General features: G+C 41.3%; 1 protein-coding gene across 1 annotated transcript in view; it reads right to left on the reverse strand.

Annotated features, from left to right (window-relative positions):
- The window catches only part of ADGRL3 (adhesion G protein-coupled receptor L3), a 519,229-nt gene that overhangs the window by 314,435 nt on the left and 179,151 nt on the right, over positions 1 to 25,643 (reverse strand). The window contains exon 5 of the mRNA XM_084516776.1: positions 1,841 to 2,097. Within this exon, the coding sequence (XP_084372902.1) occupies positions 1,841 to 1,895 (55 nt within the window). The 5' untranslated portion in view covers positions 1,896 to 2,097. The remainder of the gene's footprint in view (positions 1 to 1,840; positions 2,098 to 25,643) is intronic.

The raw sequence follows: 25,643 nt of genomic DNA on the forward strand, positions 1-25,643 counted from the left end.
GGAGAGCTAAATGTGACTCCAAGCCCTTGTGCTCAGACCAAAAGGTCTTCACTACCCAATACTCAAAAGCATCTAGGAGCCTCTACTGCACTCTTATTAGCTATTTACAGGGATGAGAAAACATGTAAGGGTCAGATTTACCACTATTGACTGCTACCAAAAAAAAAAAAAAAAACAACAAAAACAACACACCGAAAAAACCACCCCAAAACAGACAAAAAAAAAACAAAAAAAAAAAAAACACAGCAGCCACCACATATACCAACTTTGCAGAAAAGCATAAAGATTATAACTGTAACAACATTTCCAGGCGCCTGGTTTCTGCATCCCTGGTATTTGCTCATCTGTAGCACAATATGACTCTTAAGATAGTTCTGACATTTTCATTTCTTGCAACTATCACGCAGAATTTTCCAGCCACAGGGGCACTTTGATTTAAAAACAGAACCGCCAGAGGCATGTTTAAATTGTTAATTGCTTTAACTGTTAATATTGTTTAATTATAAAGATTTACAAAACATTTACCATTTAACTTTCCTGGAAAAGAATGGAGAGCACCTTTCCTAATAGCTCTTTCCATTCCACCCCAGTTGGCTTGCTCAGTTTAATTATTCATTCTAATTTTCAAGTCAGTGAGGAGTTTTGCTTAAAGAATGATAGTACAGATAACCTTTGTGCACAAAGGTGTTATAAGTGATATGAGCAGACAGGTTGTGCTCTAGAAATAGATATGTTCAGCCAATTACACAGAATTCATTTTTTTTAGCCTTCTTTCCTGTAAAACTTCACTTTAGAGTCTTAGCACACACAATAGATGCTGAGCACAAAGGCCTTTTATTTTGCATTTTCAATGCAGAGGCACACAGGCTAAATACAAGGAGTCATCTTGTTTACAGACATGCTCCCACTGAACTGAAATTAAAATGGGATACTCAGTGGAGCTCACCTTCCACTTGGGCATCAAGTAACTAGCCAAATTTTCCAAAGCTCTGCTCTGACGATTTAGGAACCTAAATCGATTACTGAGATCGATTCCTAAGAACAGGAGCTCCTGAGCCCTTCAGCATTTAAGAAATCTGGAAATTTACTTGTGTGGCCTACATTTGGGTTTCTCACATTAAAAACAAAAGCAAACAAACAAAACAAAAACAACCCAAGGCCTTGAAGTCTTATCCCAAGTAATTAATCGTGTCATATTTCATTTAACTTTTTCCTGGCTAATAAAATAAACATTTTTTTTCCACTTAAAAAAAAATATATATATATATAAAATGGACACTGTAGGCAGACGTTGGAGTGAGAGCTAATATAGCAGTTAATATAACATAGCAGTGGTGCCTTATGATCTTAGCTGAGCTCTCAGAGGCTGCCTAGTTGCATCAGCACAGTGCTACAAAGGCAACTATACTGGTTTTGGTTCTCATGGTCTGACATGACAGTGATTAAGATCCCACCCTTGCTGGAGCTGTGGCTAAAGAGTTGGACATGAACCCTATTGAACAGTATTCACAAAAGGGAAAATCATTTCCATGTAGAGGCCAGGAGAGACAATCCCAGTGACACACATCCAACAGAGTAGGCTTGGGCATGAGGAAGGAAGTCTGCCTTATTGTAGCAGCTAAACTCAAGAACAGAAATCTTTCTGTGACCAGAATTCTTTGTTTCAAGACTTAATTAGTCATAACGTAGCCTGGGAATTCAAAGACCTTGGGGTGGAAGTGGGAAGAGAAAACAACATCCTGGAAAAAACAGATTAGGCAGAAAAAATAGAGACATTATCTTTGCTATTTTCCATTCTCTCTTCCCATCCCACAGGCAAATTTCCCCGTCTCTCACTCACCATGGGCTAACGGTGTTAAGAGCATTGTGAAGAACAGCAGCTGTGATGACCACATGACTGTGAAGGAGGGCTTGAAAGTATCCCAGCAAACAAGGGTTCAAACAAAACAAGGTGAGCGTCCTCCTGCGCTTGCTTCCAGCACTTCGACCGTTGGCCTTCGACTCACATCCGAGAAAGGGGAAAAAGCCAATCAAAAATGATAATAAAAAAAAAAAGTAATAAAAAAAATCCCACAGACAGAATCCAGAATCTGAGACCTAAAAATGAGAAAGGAAAAAAAAATGTAGTTAGTAAAACACTAAGATAGGTGTTTTCAATCAAGTCTTGCTGCATTTCTCTGCTGCCAACAGCTGTAAAGGCAAACACATCTTCCCCCCAGCCCTTCAGATGTTCTTTATGTACAACAGGAATTAAAACTTGTCTCCAAGAGAGACAGTTTGTGCATCACTAATATTCCACTTCGCCTCTTAGAGCAGGGCTTAAGGCAGCGGTTTTGAACATAATGGCCATGGGCCCAGGGAGTCCACAGGCTTGAAAGGTGACTGAAAAAAACAAGTCCATACAGATTGCACTGGAACCTACATACATGGGACTTCTAAAACAACCTGCAACTCTCTGGGAAATGCTTGTGTATTTACAAATCAAAAAATGAGAGAAATTTCGTTGCTGAAAAAGGTTTATTTGGTGCCGAGGCTCTGGGCCTATTTCTCTGCAAGAGATTACTTTCCACCCCAGCTGCTTCCTTTCCACCCAAAACCCTCAGGTACGGGGCCCAGCAGTAAAGTCAAGCTCCTGAAAGGCAAACCAACAAACTGCAGATGCCAGGGTTCGCTTCACCCTTTGGTCTAGGCCATACCCGTGAGCACACATGGAAGGTGCAACGTGCTTAAAATCATCGAGTCGCTTAGGTTGGAAAAGATGTATTAGTCACAGCAGAGGGGATAGGATGCCTGCAAAATATTCCTCTTTCATCTTTAATCTCTAATTTTAACCCAGGTCGATGCACTGGCCAGGAGGTATCCATGCACGTTGGCCATTGTGTCCTGAATGCCAGTACTGCCATGGCAGTACCATGGACGGCCTCACATTTGCACTGCTCACAGCATGGGAGGCCTCTCAACAACTTCCTCCTCACAGCACCAGGGTTCCCTCTTCAGCATTCGGTTTTAACCTCGCTGAACCACAGCTGACAGCCCTGAAGACTTGGGCAGAAACTGAACCCAGTTCTTCCCCAGGAAGCTGGGCACCATATTACTCCTTCCTGCTAAAACCTTTCACTCCCTCTGTTGAGGCCCTCACCAAGATGCCTGTCAGTGGGGTCAGCAACATGGTTTGGGAGTATGACTGCTGATAACATGACTAAAAGCTTCTTTATTCCCTCTCCTTTGAGGTCTCCTATGTGGCTCTTAAGCACCAAATCCGGACCAGACTTTGATGCCAAGTAGAGCCTGGAAGTCCCACTCACCCTGCAGCTACCATCTCTGGTTACTGCCGGTGCCTCAGTCTCTCACATCTAGTCGAGCTCACAGAATCACAGAATTCATTCACAGAATGGCTGAGGTGGGAAGGGACCTCTGGAGATCATCTGGTCCAACCTCCCTGCCAAACAGGGTCACCTAGAGCACATTGCACAGGATGGCATCCAGGTGGGTTTTGGATATCTCCAGAGAAGGAGACTCCACAACCTCTCTGGGCAGCCTGTCCCAGTGCTGTGTCACCCTCACAGTGAAGTTCTTGTCCATCCCACACTCTTACAGGAAGGCATGGGGAAATTGGAATCTACGCTTGAATAGAAACATTCACTCATTTAATTGCAGAAAGGATTCCAGCTTCCCATCATTTTAATCTCTCAAGAAGGGGCTAGATGGCCACAGTGACTCAAACTTGGCAGGAATAAAACAACAACTGCACAGAGTTAAGCCATGGCATCAGTTTGAGACCTAGCTCCCTGCTGACTTTGAAATGATGATAAAATATGAGGAATTGTAAAGTACTTTGCATATCTGTTTTGAACTCCCTAGACTCTGCAGCCTTCACAGCACTGGTCTAATTAAAAATCTCTCAAAAAAAATCTCTGATCAACAGAAGTTATTCTTCTCCAAGCAAAGAAGCTGTTTTTGCCAATTTTTGTTCTTACCCAAAACCCAGTTTGAGCCAAAAAGCTCTATGAAAAACTATGCTGCATGCCATTGTGATGTGGATATATTCCTGTAACTCCGGCATGACAAAGTGGCCTTTGTTCTGCCTCCTATCTTTGCTGATCAACCAAGTCAAACCCCACATTGTTCAGCACCAAAGTCTATAAGGAAGCTGCATTTTTTCTGATAAGTATATCTGCTTGCTCTGCCAAAATTTTGTTCTCCCGCTTTTCTCTCCTCACCAGTCTCCCCCTGCAATTTGTTCATTTAAATGTAGCATTTAATTTCTGAGGCTTTTTCTGACTGTGGTGACTCAAAAGCCCAAGGTCAATGTGCAGGCAAGTGGCTTCTTTACAGACAAGCAAGAAATGGGAACTTGCTCAAGCTAGGACACTAGCCACTGACCATATTTAAAGCCTATTTTCCAAAGGAAGACAAGACCTATGAATATTTTAAATTATATTTTTGAAACAGTGAACAAGTTTTCCATTTATATTATAGAAAGCTAGCAGCGTACATCAAAACACCCCACAGGCCATTGTTCACGTGTGCTTTTTCTATAGCATCATCATTATAAAGAGTTTTAAAAGTGAGAAGCTTTTTGTGCTAAAAAATTTGAGAAGCTATATGCAGAGATAGTGAGAAGCTGTCTGAGCTCAGGTACACTGCCCTGAAGGAAAAAACTCAGTCAGGGAGTGAAAGAGTGTGGGTTTGTTTTCTGATTTTTATTTGAGAAGCTGATTCAAGTTCGGGATAATCTGAACCTGTTAGAAAGAGATAACATTATGGTGCAATAAAAGCTTTTTGGGTATAAACTCAAGAAGTCACAAATGATTTATGATACCTATCCCAGAGAAGGGATAATTGCCAATAAATATTTACATGGTAGTCTTAAAAATAATTTTTTTCTGCCTGTGTTTTCCTACACGATTGAATTCAATAACTCTTCTAGGGTCTCATGGGCTGTGACTCAGAAAACAAAAGGATTCACCTGCTTTTCACAGAGTCCAAACATTAAACTGGGGACCTGGTGCCCTGCAACCTGACAGAAGTGCAAATAAACATTTCATCCTACCAGAAGGGACATTATCCAGTCACAGAGCTCCTGTGCAAAACAAAAGTGATAGGACTAGCTCATTAGGCACCCTTTACTCTGGTAAAAAGTAGAAGTATGGTCCCCATACCCCTACCTACATGTTCTTTCCTAACAGAGTAAAACGAGCCAGAGACACAGCCTGTCTGGCTGTTTCCACTGCTGGACGTGGCCTTGCCCTTAAGCCTGCTCCTACAAAGGCTTGTTCAAACCGTTAAGATTTGTGCATGAGCTTAAGCCTACCAAATCCACACCATGCACAGAGAACTGGTGAAGTTGCTTAACAACTTCAGCACGGCTATATGAACCAAACACATTTTAGTGCTACAAAATTCTGTTCGGTTTTGTATTTTTTTTTTTATGGTCAAATAATCGTACTGTGTTCATGAACATGAAATATGCAGGAGAACAATTAGATAGAAAACAAGTAGAGCAAACCTTTTTTAAATGGTCACACAACCTCTCTCAAGAAGCATTTATAAGACGCAAAAAGAGGTCTGCAAAACAACATTCACTTCATCTTTGGATTATCTCCACGTAATGTACAGCCAAAGGGAGAAACTAGAGCACGCACCCATGAACTTTACAGTTCTGTTACATTTACTAATGCAAGAAGGGGATATACTATCACAGTGAAAGAGTTAAGGGTTACACTTGACCTAAGGGGTTTGGATTTGAACCACGAAGATGACACAGCCCGCATTAATTTACAAGAATGTTCTTCTGGTCAATGACCTTTCTGCCTATAGGGCTGCCCCTGACAGCATCATGGGCTGATCTGCTGCCAAGCATCACCCAAACCTGATTTGCATGCTGACAGTTCCCAAAATCCAACCCAAAGTGGTACTGACAGGATAGGAGAAAGCCAAAGGAAACCACAGCTTTGTGAGGTAGAGACGTGCAATGAAGTATTTGTCAAGGCGTTCATTCATAAAGGAGTATTATGGATTCACTAACTTAACATCTACCCAAGTCTCCCATTTGGTAGCTGATGGGAAGCAGCACACTGGGGCTTTTTCTGAGCTCGCCTCCTGACAGCATCCAGACAGGGTGAAAAAGAGAAGGAAACCAGTCTATCTAGTGAGTGAACAAAGTCTGAATTCAAAGCAGAATTTAGAGCAGCACAAGCCAAACCTGTCACAAATCCCCCTAATTACCGCCTTTGCACCTGCACAAAGCTGGACACTCCTTTTCTTGCCTGGCAAAATCTTCCTGCCTTCCTCAGGCACCCAGCATGTTCTGGACGGTCACGGTGTGGCCACAGGAGGGTTTTCACAGTGTTTTCAATGACACTGATTTGCAAAAGCCAGGCAGAAATGCATCGCGTTTCTTGCCCAGTTTTACTTCAAAACATTTTTCTCCCCTCCCCTGAAAATGAGTTTAGCAAAACTAACTCAAAATTACAAATCACTGATGCAAGGATTGCTTTATATTCCTTAATAGAAAAGATTCCTACACATATCTCCTTCTTTGGCAGAAGTTGCTTACTAAGTAAAAAAATAAGTAGGTTTCAACCAAATACTGATTAAATCTGCTATTTACAGGAACAAAAGTTTGGAAGTAATAAACTGTTTGAAGCTGATGGGCCAAATTGGAGCCATGGATGCGATTCTCAGCATCTCAGCATTTGCTACTTGCAGAGCAACGTATACCAGAAACTATTCTCAGAATTTTACTAAGGAAAGAAAGAAGCGAAATAACCACAGCAAGAGAAAAGAAAAAAAAAATAGTCTCTTCAAAAGTAAATAAATTCACTGGAATTTAAAGATAAAGAAGTCTCTTTCAAGTAAAAGAATGTCCTGCATTGCTGCTCCCATTACCCAAGAGCTAAACTAAAAAATTATTGCTCTGATACATTTGGTTACAAGTTGCCTGCAAAACTTTTTTTCTTTTTTAATTTTTTGCACCACTACAAAAGAAAAAAAAAAAGTTTTGCCCTTCCCACCTTTATCCGATTTTCAATCCTTTCCCCACGTAGGATATGGCTCTATGGTCACCTTCAGGGGCAGCAAACCCCAAGCACCTCCACTCCTGTCCACCCACCAAAGTTGCCCCCAGAGGAACGGGGTTATTTACAAGTGGATTTTTTCAATGACCATTTTTCATAAGTCGGGAACACCTTACTGATACATCAACTCTGAATTGTCTGGCAACTTTTCTGTGTCTGCATTTAAGAGAAGATTCATTCTATATGGCAAATGCTGATAAAGTTAGAGATCTCACAAAGTTCACGAAAATGAGTTTTGGTTACTCAGAATTAACAGCGGCAGCGCTTTTGGCGCTTCATTTCAGGTTTACATTTGTTAGATGGATGCACTGTGAGAATGGGGGCAGTCAGCCCAGCGGCCCCTCTTAGGGTGAGCGTGCTCCCCAGCTTGCACTTCAACCTGCTTTGTGCCTACACGTCCTTTCTGTACCACAGCCTCTGTTCCCATTCTTCCTCATGTCTCTGCTGGGCCTGCAAACGTTGAAGGAAGCTACGCAACACTCACATCCCAAATGCACAGAACAGCAAGATATTTCCAAGTCCCCATTCCCAAGCAAGGGTTGAGACAAGAGCACCTGCACCTCTGTCCCCAATGGCACATGCCTTCATTAATATTATCCCTATTGTTTGAAAACCTAGGCGTATTCTGCCCTTTACTCCTCCTTTATATCTCACACTGTAGCGTAGTACTTTGAGAAGTAATTTAAAAAACTTTAAAAGCAGGCAACAATGACTGATAAGTTCACATTCACTCTACGTCCTCAAATATTATTGCAGCACCACTTACACTCCCCCAAGAGGAGCCGCAGAGGCAGCAAGGCACCGCTGTCAGCTCAAAGCGAGCCTCATCAACCACCTGTTTAGGCTGTAATTCAAAGTGACAAAGAACTCTTTAGATATACTACAGGATTCACGGCAAAATAACTCTCAAGTGTTAAGTGAGTTAATTCATTTCAGATTAATCAAGCCTTTGATAGGCGCACACCCGAATACAGACCAGCTGAATCGAATAGCTTTTTTTTTTTTTTCCCCTTCAGTATAGGTGAAATGGGAGGTTTTTGTGCTCTCCCCAAGGTCAAAGGGGGAATTTAAGCTATCAGCTGCTTGTTGGTTTTCCCATTCAATCCAGGATCAAAGCAATTTCAGGGGAAAATGGTAACCGAACTAAAAGTGAAACCACTCACATGTCTTGTGCCTACACATTGGAAGATGGAGGGGAAGGAACAGAGAGAAAAGTAAAAGTCTTAGAAACGCTTTCCAGAAGCTTTTAAAAATTGCACTGAATTGTGTCCACCACAATAGCACCGCTACTGAATGTGCTTGCTTTAAGTGCCTGCCGGTTATCCTCTGCAACATGCTTCATTACAGGCTTAAAAGAGGAACCTACAGCATTCACCACGTCCCTAAATGTACGCAAATATACGGTAACGCTTACAACATTTCAAAAGGTGGAGTGTATCATTTGAGCACGTGGTTAAACACGCAAATATTTGTACTCCTTTACTGCTCCTAGATCAGCAGGTGTTCCCAAAACCGATGACAAAAAGCTTTGTAGCTCTCAGTGGTTAAGCACTGCCTGCTAAAGCAGCTCATGGATTGCAAGAAGCAAGTCATCCCCTCCACTGCTCCAGCATCAAGGAGAAAGCCCCCCATATGCCTTGCAAATAGCTACGTAATCCTAAAACTCACGACCACCTGAAACAATGCCATCTCATTATCACACACAAATCACCTACAAAATAACATACTGTTGTTACAAATGTGGTCTGAAAACTTTATTTTTTGCATGGAGGAGGGGGAATTAAGATCCTTCTAAAATTTATCATACCTACATAATATGCCGTCTTTCTCAAATGTATTAGGTTGTCATACATCTCCTTTACCAGGCGAATAATACCCAGGCAAACACTCCTAGGAGCACTGCCAACAGTCATGATTTCATTGCATGACTCTCACTATGTGGCAATTCCTCGGAATAATGAAAATCTCAGCTTCGTTTTCAAGTTAGTTTCTCCTTACAGAGAAAAGCTGAAAAATAGGGCCGAAATGCAGTTTAGTGGCTCAGCAAATCAGTGGTAAATAAACACAACTCAACATATTTGTTTGATTTAAAATTCATATGACTTTTAATCAATCTCGTAATTTTTTTCTGTGAATGATTCATGATGTTGAAAGCCTGGGTTTGACAATGCTCTCATAATGCTTATTTGCATGTCACAGAGCTTTGGGCAATTCTTCCGTGACAAATAAAACATGTGGTGCACGCGTTGCAAATGGAGACAAGCTTATCTCCAGGGTCCGCATAAATTTAACTTCCCTTTGCTACCACGATCACTGCTTGTATTTTGAGGCATCACCTCTCCCATACCTCCAGGCACTGTTGAATATATTCAAGTGTCTTATCGATGCTGTAATTGTGATGGCACCCGTTCTGCGTAGGGTCTTGCTTTAAACCAAGGAAGTGACAGCCTCTAAGAAGCAAATTAGCCAAAAGAAATTACAAAGGACTCCATGAGAGTTTAAATAGCACATCTTTAAGTGAAGTGTAGTATTGGGGCCAGAGGACACATACTCCTCAGTGTCTCTGGATGTAACCTTTAAAAATAATTTTCAGTATCTCCACTCTCTCTCACTTCCCTTTCATCCCACCTCTAATTTTCTTCCTGTAGGATGGTGCCCATGCTTTCAGAGATGTTTGCTCTCAAAAAAAAGTGGCAAACGCTAAAGATGGCTTCTTGAAATGAAGCATCTTTTTCATGGAAAAGGGGGAAAGAGACTGACTGCCTCGTGTCCACCTCTTAGTGAACTCCTTCACAACCCAGTCGCTCTGCTGGGATATGAAGGTTACACAGCAAAGTTTAAGACACCAACAGCTACAGAGAGATGAGCAATGCTGAGCTGAAGCCCAGCCTCTATGACAGCTCGTTTCATGGGGCCCCCAGCAGCAAGGACCTGACAGCAGCGCGTGAACCGAAATACCAAATGCGGTCAAAACCACATTTGTCATAGGAAGCAGCGCTTTTGACATTGCTGTATTTCCTCAGCCCTTGACTGACTCCAGCTCCTGTCGCTACGTGCGTATATAACTAACTGTATGGGGTAATAAAAAGGAAAAAAGTACTACTTGCCTGAGCGATTGCAGTGAAAATAGCGCCAAAGCTGCGATCTCTCTCCTGTATGTAAAATGTGTCTCCGGTGCCTTTTTATTCTGCTCTTGCTTACTATTCCTTTCTCAAACGGATAGTAACAGATATTTCTTGTTTTGCACTAAGAAAATTTAATTTCCTTCACTTTTGTGCTGATTAGGAAATTAACAGGCAGTATAACCAAGGTTAATTGCTTTTCCCATTTAAAATACACTGCTGTTGAAAGAATTAGAGCAACAACGAGAGAGCACCTATACACGTGTGCACACAACTGTGTGCACGTGCACCCTATCAAATAAAAAAAATCCCTGACAAATGAAATTAATGGGAAAAGCCAAATGAATAACACTTTTTTTTTTTTTTTTAGAAGAAAGTTATCTAGGAAAAAGTTAAGTTTAATTGTCTTTCAGATCTGTTATGATGTAATAAATGTCTATTAATGTTAAGCTGCAAATTGGGTTTTAATGATCATTGCTATTTTTGGCTGGTGGGTGACATGTAGTTTAAATATAAAACAGATTTATGGTTTACACCGGGATGACTTTCTCGGACGACTCTCCTTGACTTAACCTCTTCACACCCCACAAGACATTTAATATAATTTTATTTCTAATAGACTCCAAGCCAATAGGATCATATTTGCTACTACTGATGTTTTCAATGAGAAATAAAATCAATGAGGTTTATGCTGAAGATAAGTGTAAGTGATTACTTAAGTATAAGTGGCTTGGAAAATATTAGGAGGGTTATATTATTCAACCAAATGATGCAAATTAAGAAACAGCCTGGGTAGAAGTAAAATGTATGAAAAACTCCTGACCTTGCCATGTAGAAGAAACTGTATATACATGTGTATATATAAATATATTATATAGATTTATTTTTTTTTTATGTGGGCACTCTCAAAAACTGGTACTAGTAAGGAGGGAACTTGGATTCATTTTTCAAAACAGGTGGTTAACGTTAAGCATTCATACCTCATGGTAGGGTGAAAAATAAATAAATCTCTTAGACCCAAAGACAATAGAGCAGCCCGGTTGCTAGGAGAAAAACAAACAGCACTCGATGTAGTCTAAGAAGAACAGGCAAGCCAGTCCACAGCCTGAGTGGGAACGCAAGACAGCGACACAGAAGTGCCCTGTGTCAGAAATAGTAAGGGAGAGAGATGCATGCAGAAGAGTAAATGTGGTGTCTAAATTTCTGGGTGTGGTATTTTCCAGTGAGCTAGACACAGAGGCATAATAGAAAACCTAATAGACCACGTATCAGAACAAAAAGAATTTGCAGTTCCCTGTAACAAAAGTCTGTGTAGTAATAACAAAGAGGCTGTTTTGTCCCACATTTTACCATGTTAATGACTTATGTTACATATTAATCAACAGCCCAGTCTCTTTGATCTTTGGAGAAGAAAAAGATTTAATTATCGTACTCATTTTCTGCACTGTTACTTTTTTATTATTATTTATATTTTGGTAACAGAGGTCGCCATCTAACCCAAAGTCTAGTTTAGAAAGGTCCCCAGCATTTTCACAGCAAAACACATCTTTTGTCCCCCTTCCCTTTTCCTCCCTGGCATTATCCAATCAACAAAAGATTGGAGAAAAAAACACACACCATCTCTTTAGCAGAAAATCGAGTTGTAGAGATAACAGCTGTGATTTCCATGTGTGCCATTCTACAACTCGGAAAACGAAGCTTCAGCCAGTAAGTGGACTATTTCCAGCTAACTTTGATAACAAGCGGTAAATATTCAGCACTTCTTTAATCCCTGAAGGAACAGCCCTTCCCAATGAAAGCAACCATACCCAAAACAATCTCTGATTAAAATATTTATTTTTTTCCAGTAATAGGCAGTTGCCTTGGCGTTGTCCGTCTCCAAAGGTGCACGTTGATCCTTTGGGATCTCTCCAGACTATTACTTCAACACTAATGTTCAGAGGCCTGCTCCAAGACTGAAGTTCAATTAGTAAACTGGATACTAAAGCTCTCATTGGACCTTCCAGAAATTAAACAACAACCCTCAGCATCCCTCTTTTATTGCCTTCCAGAAGATGAAGGCCAAGTTTATTGCCAATAACGTACAAAGCGCTGCTGCTAAACCCACCCGATGACAAAGCAAGGGCTCACCTGTGTGTGAATGCACCCCAGTGACACCCCGAGCCCCTTCCTCAACCTCCAGCTGACCGGCTGCACCTCCTTTGGCTCCTCAGCAATAAGGAGCATCATACAACTAGACATTGCGGTGATTTACAGCCACAAAGGGCCACTGCACTACAGCCGAAAGCCAAGGCTTCTCTTGGTACTACAAAGGAAGCATTTTATACCAGAAACTCTCGATGGATAAAATATTTATACACTATGGATCGCATACACTTCTCTTTTCCCTTTTGAAGTAAAACAAAGGCCAGATACTTCCAGCTGAAATTACAAGAGGGATCTTAACTAAACAGACCTTTTAAAGACGGTTGGAATGTCACCAAGAACTTCCAGTTGAAGTCTCTGTGCTTGCATCGTGCCTTGGAGTTATCAAGAGCCATGTGGTGGCCAGCTCTGCTAAACGAATGGCCCTCTACTTCTTGCAAAAGGCATTTTTAAAGGCAACATACGTCCTTGCAAAAGAGGAGAGACTAACTCTAGTTAAGCATGTATTCTTTTTGAAGAGAACTATAAAATGTCTAAACAATAAAACGTTTGGGTGGGTGAAAGGCTAAAATTAATTAATTCCTTGAGTGCTTTCCTGCTGAAATTAACTGCTAGGACAATCAGGACAAACGTGCTTTTTCAGAGAAGTGTCTTGGGCAGCAGCATGAGGAATGTGAGACGTTCACCCTATTTTCATGCCTCATAGCTGAGGATCAGTAACAACTGACCAAAACAGAGAATACACCTGTTGGGAAATTGGTCAAACTATAATCTGCCTGTCTTGATAAGCCACAAATTAAACACATTTTTTAATAGCCTTTTATAGAATATCCGTCTCTAAAATATTCAAGGGAAAACTGAATGTGATTCTTACCACAGAAGGTTGGATTGGGTATTGGGTATAGGATATTTTATTCTATAATACTTATATTTACAGCACTATGTTCATCTGTTAGACCAGGTCCAGAGGAAGGCCATGAAGTTGATCAGAGGCCTGGAGCATCTCTCCTATGAAGAAAGGCTGAGACCAGGTTGGATGGGGCTTTGAGCAACCTATCTAGCAGGTGGCATCCTTTTCCATGGCAGGGCGGTTGGAACTAAATGATCTTTAAGGTCCCTTCCAACCCAAGCTGTTCTATGATCCTATATGAACAGAGCTGTAAAATGTTAACACCATGATCCACAAAATATGTTTGTTTTCTTATCCTTTTATCTTTGGTGGTCTTCATTTTTGGAAAAAGACTTTGAAATGAAACTTTCTACATGATTTTTTCACCAAGTAACTCCTACTTTACTACCCCTGAAATACAGATACTGAAATTAATCGTTTAGATAAATTATTGCAGGACTGGAGAGACTGTATTCAACAACAGTGGTCTCATTTGTAGGTTGCCAAACTGAGGCAATGAGCTTCTATAACGTTCTGCATTTTTAAATGCACATTGAACTTAAAATAATCAAGAAAATGTAAATGGGTAGCTCAGAGGCATCTGGCAAAAATCATTCGCCACCAGATACAGTCAGACTGAAATGTAATGGCAGTACCACCAGGACTCTGCAATGAGCTTCATTATTCAATTTCTATTACTTCCAAAAACCCAGCAAATAGTAACATTTCCATATACCCTAAATATAGCAGTTGTACAATGTGCACTAACACCTTTATTTATGGTGGTGCATATAAACTAGGAAAGACCACTACTGATTTTACTCTTAATGCAGTGCTTCCACCTAGAAAAGGCAAGGTGCCTCAGTAGTCAGGGAGAAACATTTAATTGTCAATATCATATTTGGTTCCAAAGAAGAAATCAAGAACTTCTGGTAACTGTAAAGGAAGATAATTCATCTGATGTATGGGCCTGCCTTTTATGATATTTTGCAAGGGACTTTATAAACAACAAAATGTAGCTGTGTTTAATATGCAAGATGAATTGGTGGTGTGGGATGCATTTTGGTACTCCCTGAAATTTTCCCTATAAGAAGCCCACATTTCTGACCCTCTGCAGGTGAGGATTTTGAAAGCGCTACTCAAATGCTAGATCATCTGAGGTAACAGGCAAAAACCCACTGATTTCTGTAGGAAGCAGCATGGCCAAGAGAGGGCCTTTGAAAATACCACCCTACATATAGCAAGCAGCAAGTAAAACCTTTGTTACTTAAGCACATAGCAGGAACTGGAACTGCAATAAAGTATTTCATTCAATTATCTGAAAAGCCATTCACGATAAACGACAAACCGACTTTTTACTACGTCTTTACTTTGACTTATTTACTGTAAGAGGTGTAAGCACTCTAGTTTATAAAACAAAGGGAAAACCGACCCGGAGAAATAAAAATAAATAAATAAATAAAGACAACTCTAAAGGTTTTGCTAAAGCAATCACTCCTTTGTTCATTCTGTTCTCCCTATAAGGGAGATTCACAAGGGCAAAGAGGGAACACCAGGCTTCAAAAGTAACCAAAATTGGCAAATTGTGCAGAAAGATATATAGTGTCATTGTTTAGCACTTGGCACCGGCGTGGATCTGAGCAAGCAAGAACACAGATCGCCTGTGATGGGAAATCTATCAGATGTAACAGAGGCAACTGATGGCTAAAAATCTAACATTAAGATCCTTTCATCCACTGCTTACCTTATATTTACATAAGCTTAACTTCCAAAGCAAAGACACCAAAGAGGCAATGTCTGAATTGAAAGAAAACTGTATTTCAGCTCAGAGGAAGGCCAAGATCTCCTGTGAAGCCAAACTGACCACCAACAAAAAGAGCAGTACCTAAAAGTAGTGTTCTCCAAAGCAACATTTTCCCATCCAGGCTTTGTTTGGATTGCAATAGAAATAGGGAGGGAAGATTGAGGCTGTCTTCTGACAAGTTCCTGGCATCAGTGTCCCTTCCAACAGCACTATTTAACACTGCCTTTACCCACAAGATACATTCAGCGTAAAATCAGCCAGCGTAATTCAGAAGTGTATCATACACAAACCCGCAAAGCAAGATCCCAGCCAGGCTGTCTCACTACTGAAAAACAGAAATAGCATTCATAAATTGGACACGATCACCATGAACAGTTTAGCATCAAATGCTTTGGAAATCTATGTAGAAAGCCAAAATGTAACACGCCAGTAGATTTCATGCTGCAGATAGCTTTGGAGTGAGAAATAAGGGAGAACCCAAGTGGGACACCGCTTGCTATCAGACCCTTTATCAAAGGAGTTTGTGTTATTTCTTCTTCATACACTGGGAGTTAAACCACTGATGATCAGCAGTGATGATCACTGAGGATCTGCAGAGTAAAGGATGGAAAAAAAAACACACACACACAAGAAAACCCACATATTTCCCACAGCTCAGATTCATAATCACAGCTATGGAGGGAGACGAAAATGTCTGCAAAGAAAACTCTACTGAAGACAGAGGTTGAGTCTTCATCCATAAGGAGTTATGCCAAGGTCACACAGTCACACATCACACATCAACAGCAGGCAAAAAAAAATGCTTTTTACAGCAACCAGGTTGGAAAACTTCTAGGAACTTCTTTCCCTGTTAGAACTGCCCTCATTTTTAAAAGCCTTTCCTTTTTGAGAGCAACGAGGTCCACTCCAAACAGAAGAAATAAGGTTGACACAGGTGCTTTTACAGGCCTGCAGTCCTTATGAACCACATCACCAGAAAAGGAAGGAGTTGATCACCTCAGAAGCAACAAAAACATCCCAACCTACCCAGCTACAGAGCTGAATTTTACTCTATGAATTTTACTCTAAGACCCTTTTCTTACTTGACTGGGGTACAACAAAATCTCTTCAACCAACCTGCATGTAAACAGAGATATCCTCTAAAAGTTACCTTAACCTCTTCCTTGGCAGATATAAATTCTCCTCCTAGAGCAATAGAAGATACAGCTTTGCTGTGACCCCAGTATTGCTAATCCATGTGAGGTTTTTTCTGGTTTTTATGTTCTCCTGAAAATAATCAGGTTACCAATTTCAATACTTTTAAGATGAATTGTTCCAATTATCCAATTAAAAATTACTCTTTCTGATAAGGTTTAATTTTATGGGATTTAATTTTATGAAACAAAGGTGCTCAGACTGGAAAAGATTTCAGTTTTGTTGAAACATTCTGGCCGGTACCTTATTTTGAAGGGGGGAAACGATCAGTTTGCTGGAAAAAATAGCACTCCCAGGATTCTTTCTCCTAAAATGTGCCCAGTGCTTAGTTTTCTCTTTTCTATAGAGAAAATCTGTGCAATGCGATGCATCAAATCAGTGTTGCATAAAATGGTCAGCACATTGGGCACCCTACTATGAGCTGAAGATAAAATTGGGAGGACAAAACATCCTTCCACAAAGGAAGGCTGGTGCTGGAAGGCCTGCCCTGGCCCCAGCAGTCCCCACCCCATTTCACCTACACTTCCCTCAGCAAAAGATCAAATCTTTTCTCCCCCTGGCTTCCTCTAATGCCAAACCCACATAAATTTACAAGTGCATTTTTTCCTGCTATGATGGCATTAGGAATGCCATCTTCAGCCTGTATACCCTTAACCTCCACCCCACTGGACTCATTCCCAATACTTTTTTTCAAACCCAGTACTTTTTTTCCCTGAACATCCTGCCATGAGCCCGTGCCTTTCGTTACTCTAGGCAAAAACAAGACTGAGAAGAGAAGTCATGGATTAGCCCATCGCTTAAGGCTAGTGAGTGAAGAGTAGTTGAGAAAACAATTCTGTGGAATTATATTCTCCGTACTAATTAGAAATTAAATTAAACCCACGATTAAGCCCCAACAGCTAGCCAAATGATGGAAAACTCCCTGGTACCAGCTGTAAGGATGAATGCAATGTGGTCTTCTGTCCATCCCTGCCAACTGCAGCATTACTTAGGCCAAAGAGCAGGGAGGTAGGAAAGAGAAGCAAAGAACTACAGCATGATCCAACATTGCCATCCTCAAGTGCTACACAATCAGTTCAAGCCCTTTCCTCTGCCAGCCACACAGACTCTCCTGTGTTTCATTTCCCTCTACATACTTCAGTTTCCACCTGCCTTGAAATACATTCACTAATATTTAGCTTTCCAAGAAGCAAGGCGTGAGACTGAAGAGTTATTTCACTGATCTTTCTCTGACCTAATCTGTGTTTTTGCTATTCTCATCTACAAATGACTGGTAGAGAGGCAGTGTTAGAGTCTTCCTGACCATGCATGGCGGCATTGCCTAAGTCAATACTGAAGACTTAAAAAGCTCATGTTGGGAATAAATGGAATTAAAGCTTCTATTCCAGGTTCCCCATTTTAAAAGAGAGAGGGGGGGGGTTAAAAAAAAAAAAAAGGGGTGGGGGGGGGGGGGGGGGAATTCTGAATTAGATAGCGTAGTACTTCTGATCCATAGGACTTCCTGTTAATCTGTAGACCTTGCTCTCCACAGCATTTCACCACCATTTTTGATTTTTTTCTAAATACTAATCTTCCAGTTGGCAGAAGGATTTTATCCACTTCAAGTGAGAATGTAAATGAGCCTGGTTTACCCTTCCAAATGAAGGCATTGTCACACACATGGTTTCAGGGAATACCTGCAGTCCACGCTTCAAGACTTTACCAGGAATAAGCCTTCCTTACAGCCCTGGAGTGTCTGTACCTCTCACTGCTGTAAATTAAACTGGAGAAATTCCTGTGAAACACAGCAAGCCCTAACTGTTAAAACATGTCCCTTCATCATCTTAACCAAATAACGCCTCAAACAGGCATATCGGGAACACCACAGTGTGCTTATCAGAGGCAGAAGCAAAATGATTGCTAGGATAACCACCAAAGTGAGAGCTCATCTTCACAAAGCCAATAATTCCATCCATGAGGCCAGCAATTCCAAAGGGAGTCTGTATGAAAATCACTGCAAATTGGAAACATGCAACTTTCTATCTCTGTGGTACCAAGTAAAGCTATTTTGTAGTAAAATAGTGGAAAAACAAAACAAAACCCAACAGAAATCAATACTCTTCAGGGCCAGTATTGGTAAGCTACTAACCGAAGAACAGCGATGTTGAACCTATTGATTCTGTAGAGCTTTACTTCTACATTATTTTCTTCATAGTGTGAAATGTTCCTATCACCTTACAAAACAGAAAATAAGAGACAAACTTTAATTAATACTTCCTAAAAATCTGTAGTTACACTAACATAATTAGAAAAACCCTTAGTGATACGCTCTGCTTTATGCATTTGTCAAAATGCCTTATGTTAAGAATAAAAAAAAAACCACATTTTTGATTTATTTTTTTTTAAATGATTCAGCTACAGTTTTATCAGGATGAATAGTTAGTTATGACAATCTTAGACAGCTTAGCAAGGATACCTTAACTGGTTCATAACTGAGTGACAAATGTGCTTGCTGACAGCAAGACAAGGAGAATGCACAAATAGCTCTTAATATTTAAACCAGGAGATCAATGGATGCCTCAAATAGTAGTAATTAGGGTTTACTGAGTTATGGCCAACTATTGTCCTGTTTGTTTACACGTATTTATACACCCCCACAAAAATATATTTCCAGATTACTCAAAAACATGTTTTTGCTATTAAATAGTGAAAAAGTTAGGTCAAAAACCGGATTCACCATAACACAATGTCACCTTAAGACCTGTTCATGAAAGATTAGAAGAACAAAATTGTACACGTCACTATATGGGGACAAAAACAAGTAAATTAATGCATGGGATTATTTTAACCCGTGTCTATACGAAGAAAAGCACATCAGACACTAGAGACTTGGTTGGGAGTTTGCACATCCCGGTCTTTCTTCCCAGCCAGGTGAAAGACTTCCGAAGATGCCCTTAGCTTCCCCTCCCTCACCTCCTCCTTGCTCCTTCCCCCCCATTCCAGGGTGAAAACCAGGGCACGATTAGAAGAGAGCTCCGGGATAAACACATCGCTAAAACAATAAATACCAGCTAGACAGCTACGAAGGTCAAGAGATGTTTAGGAAGATTACAAATTCAAAGACCACAGTCGCAGCGTGTACTGACAGATAAAGCATATTTCTTCTTCTGAAAAATATATGTAAGTTGTATACAGCTACGTTTATTATTATTATTTAAATTTTAAAAAGAAAGAAAGGAAAAAAAAAAAGGGTCTGGAAGATAAAGGGCTACTTTTCTTCCTAGTGCTGTCCTACTGAGGGCTGTCTCCACAGAGGGCTGCATGGGGAGGAAAGCCTTTGACATGGTACCAGAAACCTCCAAAAGGATTTCTTTAACAAGTTATAGGTTGGGGTTGTGGATGACAGGGTATAATAAATACCTCTTGGTATAATATGGCTTTTACACCAAAAAGGTCTACACGCATGAATGGCGAGGAATAATGGTTTGCAGAAGACTCATCGTCTGAGACTCGGTGTCTTGAAGCCACTGGGGAACCCCAAAGTGGCCCAACAAGCCCAAGTGCAGCAAGAAATTGGTTGCTGCCTTTCATCAAATAAAGAAAATTTAAGTAGTGAACGAGCACCAACAGTACTACTCTATAAACAATTCATCGTTTGGAAAAGGTAGCCTAAGATCTATAATGTTTCCCTGCCCCTCTCCTCCACAATAATCACATTTTAAATACATCCTTTACAGCAATGGTCTGGCCATTAACAGTAACTGTTTCTTATGTGCACAGTAAAAGACGTAGTGCTACAGAGACTAAATGGGACTTACGGAAAAGAAGCCATAAATCTTTGTCAGCCTCTCAGAAATGAACACTTAATACAACTAGCTTGGAGTACTTCACTTCTCCCTCAGCCGAGGTACCAATTATAGTAACGCTATGATAAATTTTAATCATTGTTGTTAATGGCTCCCCCAATTTATTTTATCCCCTCTCTGCACTAATGAGCTGTGCTCATAGTCTCATGATTCAAACACTATTCCCTCCCCACACGTAAGCAGGATAAAGCAATCTTTTGGATATTGACCCATAATACTGCTGACCTATTCACTAATATATGAAAGGACTCGGAGCATTTGGGAATACACAAAGTTTGGTCAGAAAATATAGTTATAACACAGCCAGAAATCATTTATTTCCACTTTCTTTCCCCAATTTCTCCTCCAATTCTCCAATACTCCCTTGTTTCCGCCATTCCCTCCAGTGCTTTAGTTTCCTTATCATCAAGTGAATACTTTCTTCTCACGTTGTAAAAGTGAGCATAAAACCAACACATCGATTAGGGCCACAAACAGAGTTGCCTTCTAAATCTCCCCCACCCCTTTAGTCACTACCTGGTACTAATTTAACAAGCAGTTTTACACTCACAGAACGGTGAGCATGCTCTGATCTAGGGAGAAGCCTCACTGCTTCCACAAAACTTGGTACAACTCCAATCTTTGTATCCCAGTGGTGCAAAGGAAACCAATAATTCAGGCTCGCTAAAGCAAGAACAACCACAGATACCCTGCTTGCATACATCCTATGCATGATGGAGACACGTCACCTAAGGTAGGCACCACTTTCAAAGCAGTGTTGAAGAAGCTTGATTCCAACAGATGGTGCAGGTAACCTGGACGTTTGCTGTTCACCCTGCAGTAACATTAAAAAGCAGCAAATCAAAAGAGCCCAAAGAAATTCTCCCCGTCCCACTTAAGCCGGGGAACGCACCGCCACAATAGGGTGATGAAGCCAATCCACAAAGCAGCAAATGTTTATATCCCAGTCCCTAATCCTCAAGAGCTCACAAAATCCTTGTGACCGGGTTACCCTGAGACCATTTATCAGACATTTCTTTCTACAAAGTGGAAAGTTCAATGTTGTTAGCAGAGGGGATGAGAGGGACCTGGCAGTTCCTGTACTGCTCATGAGCTAAAGAAATTAGAGAGAAAAGTCAGAACTTTCAGGTTTGTTGCAACAGTAAACGGGTAACATGGAAGTAAACATTCTTACTAGCTTTTGCCATCACCCCAAGGAATTCATGACAAAAGTAATCCAAGCAAGAGCACGTCAAAAACAACTTCTCTTCCATGTTAATGGCTAAAAATAAATAAGTTTATTTTTTTTGAATACATATTTCTATGCTCCTTCCCTTTCCAAACTATCAACCACAGACTTTTCTAGCTAGTTCTAAATTTTTAAGCTTTCTTCCTGCTGTGTACCAAGAACATGAGAATTTAAAGCAAGAGCCATTTTCAAAACTTTTTTTTTCTTCTCTGGAAAATACACTGACAAAAACGATAAATATCCCCAGTGCCCTTTCTGCATGGTATCAGCCATCTCCACACACACATGGTCCTGACCGTCCCCCAGAATACACTGCCCCCTCCTCCGTGGGTGGCAAAAATCTTCCTTAAAACAAAGTTTTGCTCGTGAGCCGTTTCATCTTTCACAGAGCTTTGGATGCTGCTGCGACAGCAGCTATCTTCTGGGCTCTGAAGACCTGCAGGCCTTCAGTTAAGCAGCATCCCCTTCTGCTGTACGTACGGGAGCCAGTTTTGGGGTTTGATCGTGGTGGCAGTTGGGTATGGAATGGTCCCATGGAAGGCAGCAACATATTTCATGGGGAGTTTCCTCCTTGCTCTCAGCCTGCAAACGATGTGCCATATGGAGAGCTGGCAAAAGGGAGAGGACAGATGTCTGGAGACATTACAGTTACTACGTTAACTGCCTGTGAGTTTATTCATCAAAAGGTGATCACCCTTTGTTCTGGTAAGGATTTATTTTAACTTCCTTTGCAGCTTTGAGAGGTTGACAGCAAATCACTATTACACAGTTTTCAAAAAGTACCGAGTGATTTGCAGCCTGATTAAAAGGCACATTTCTTGGCCTGCAATACCAAATGTTAAGTAAAACCTACAAATGAGGAAAACAACGAAGAGTTGACAGCAGCAGAAAAGGATATAAATGGAAACCCTCACTGTAGCTGTCTGCACGCCCGTGTATGACACTGGACCAGGCTGGATGTCAGGGCTGCACAGAAAAGTGTTGCTACATGAAAGAGAATCTTCCTTCTCTGAATGCAGAGAAGGGAAAGTTTGAAGCATTTCAACAACAACAAAAAGTTCCCTCTTCTTAAAAAACAAAAAGGACTTGGATGTGCATGCTTAGAATAAGAAAACAAAGCCCACCACAAAAGCTATTCACTTTCCAGCAGTGTTTCACAGACAGATCTCTCATGAGACACCCTTTGATTCAACCTGGAGTTCATTTCCTGTGGACTAGGGAGCGCATTAAATGCCCATGTGGTTCTTGGAATATAAAAAGTAAAACTGGAAGACTTTCTCATTTTGAAAGCCTCTTTCAACAGTACATCTGCTTTCGGAGTTCGCATCCTTTAAGCGATGCTTCCTGCAGAGGAGTAGCCGCTGGCCATGCATGTCTGCTGTCTCCTGCGCTGGAGAAGGGAGTTTGAGCGAGAATTCAGCTCACAGACGGGCACAGAGCTCCAAACTTACACTGTTTTAGGAGCAGAGATGCACAGTGAAGACGGTTTCATCCAATGCCAATTGATGTGGAGCTGAGGGGAGTCACCACCCTTCACCTGGGAAGTGAATGGATCGCAACGATGAAACCACAGGCACCCCATCAGAGAACAAGGAGAAGAAGGTATCTATTCCTTTTCCTAAGAAGGCACATTTTACAGGAAAACTTGCAATGCTGCTCACAACAGAAATCTCAATCAACAAGCAATGGAGTAATTTGGCAAAAGGGGTAGGAGTAGGTGGCATTTTCCTCAAGTTTGCTACCATCACATATAGGTAGTGCTCCTCAGCATAGCACACCGATCGGGCATCTTCACCTAATTTCTGTTAAAGGCTTATAAGATTTTACCCTGTCCAAGCATGGCTGTAGAAGATGCTTTTTACTGCATGTGGCTGTGCAATAAAAAGAGAAACATTAAGGAAACGAAAGGGAAAAGAAAGGGGATAAAAGGGGGAAGGAGAAAAAAAGAATGAAGCATCCATTCTTCATTTAAGTACCATTGTATCCTAGCACTACCTTCAACACAAAAATGGTCGTGTCCCTCCCTGAAAGAGTTTATCATTTACAATTGGAGAGGAAAAATGGCTGGAAACCACACCGGCAGTTCAGGAGATAAAGAGCTGTGCAGTTCTCTAGACGTAACAGCATTTGCCAGTCTATCATCTATTTCTTGTGGCACTTGATGAAACTGCCTGTTTTCTCCACCAAAATTCAGGTCAGTCACTGTCCCTCATTCACAGTGTCACAGCTGCTCTGAAAATATACATCAGAGCATTAGCTGAAATCAAACTGCCAAGCACCACTGCAATGCAGGTCAAGTACAGGCACATTTCTCTCTTTTTTTTTTTTTTTCCTGAGCAGGAGGCTGTGCTTATCCCCCCCAGAACACAAACCCCAGTCATCAGCAAGGAGGCAGATGTCGTAGCTGAGCAAATGGTGCTGTCCTGCTGCTGGTGAGTGGGAAATACCACGTCACCTCCCACAAACCTCACCTCAACAGGTGACACGCTGGGCAGCAGCACGTGCACGCACACCCTTCCTTCTCCTCTGGGATCTTCCCAAGGTCCTTGACACAAGAGGGTTTTTAAATAGGTCCTTCTCCAAAGGAAAGGAGAACTTAAGAGCAAAACAGAGACTTCGATAATTAACCGTTCACAAGGGCTTTATCTCTGCAGGGGAGGGATTTGTTGGTTTTAAGTTCTCAGCCAGCAGATGATGAAACTCCTCTCCCCAGAGTTTACTGACCGACAGTAAACACCGTGCATATATGCATGTTGTTTTGTTTTTGTTTTTTAAAAAAGTTCCTATTACCTTTAGCATAGGTTTAAAAGAACCTAATATTGGACCCTAAGCAGCAACAATTGCACAGCAAGTGCAAAACCAAATTTCATGACTTGCTTTTGTGTTTGTTTTTTTCCACCTGCTACAAAGCCCCCTCTCACCTGCTCATAACATATCAGCACCGAGAAGCACAAACACAGGACAGAAAGCATTTGTAGTATCAAAGGGCTAGAGCAGGTTCCAGAAGCTGGCACCTCTGCCCCTGATGCTGAGCCAAAATAAATAAGAAAAATAATAAATGATGCTTTTAAAAATTAAAAGGTGGGGCACAAAGGCAACCCTCAAATTGCTCTTAAATATCGCTTTACCTCAAAAATTGGGAAGTTAATTTTTAAAGGGAGAAAAGCCATGCACACACAGGTAGCTTAAGAACTGTTTGGATTAATTTGCCTTTTACGTCTTTCAGTTGTGGGGTGGAACGGGGAGACATGCAGCTCAGAGACCAAACCTGGAGCTGCAGTTCTTCTGCAATAACAGGACTGGAAGAGCTGAGGCTTCAAGGAAGACACCAAATTCAGGAAGTTTCACAATTGAAGTGCTGGAAAAAGGAATTCTGAATAGTCATTCTCACCAGCAGACACCATTCCTGTGTGTAAAGACACAGCTCCTTTTCCCCAGCCATGGTCCTCTCTTCTGAGAGCACAACGGAGGGAGCCTCTGAGCTTCCCGAGAAGCTAGAGGAGCCCTCTTCTCTGAAGCAGCTGCTCATTAAATTGTGCTCAAGGCCAAAACATCCAATGCACTGAAGTAGCATAAAACTGCCTCAGACAGGCAAGGATTTAGCCGAAGTAGAAGTTCTTTCATCATTTTTGAATGCTGTGTAATGGCCTCATCTAAACTGCACTCTGCCACAATAGGAAAGTACTGATGGGTATGAATAAGCAGGGAACTGATGCCTAACTGCAAACATGAAACATTAACTTTATTTTGGCCATCATAGTTTTTTTTTTAATTAGAACAATAAATTTTAACAACAAAAAGTTCTATTTCCCAGGGACCCAGCTGCTTCTACCATAATTAATGGAAGATTGTGGGAATTGGGCCAAAACAACGCTAGAAATGGCTTGCAAGCAAAGGGACAGCTCTGCCAGGAACAGCAAAACACCCGAATACCGTGTTCTGAAACAAGCTATCATAGATCACACTGTCTGGTAAATCCATACACACGCTTAATGTCATGGTAAGCATGAGGCAGCTCTCACAGGAGAGCAAGCTCCTGTCTCAAATCATGTCCTGTTCACTGCAGAACAGCAGCAGATGTGTGCCCACGGACCATGAAGCGCCAGCACGGGGTCTCTCACTGTAATTTCCCCATGAATTAGGTATCTAGCTGTGGCTATGACCTTCGTGAAAAAGCACACCTGGAATTTCTGAACTGCACTCAACAAGAACAGTGCGAAAAGCTAAATCGGTCCCGTCCCTGCTCTGTAACTCCACTTCCTCCCCCAGCCTTGTGCTTATTTTGGTTACTTGGATGAGCAGCAGACAGCTCTTGCATATCTGGCCATCAGTCAGCT

Source organism: Aythya ferina (assembly GCF_964211825.1).
Source record: "Aythya ferina genome assembly, chromosome: 4".
In the NCBI taxonomy this organism is placed as follows: domain Eukaryota; kingdom Metazoa; phylum Chordata; class Aves; order Anseriformes; family Anatidae; genus Aythya; species Aythya ferina.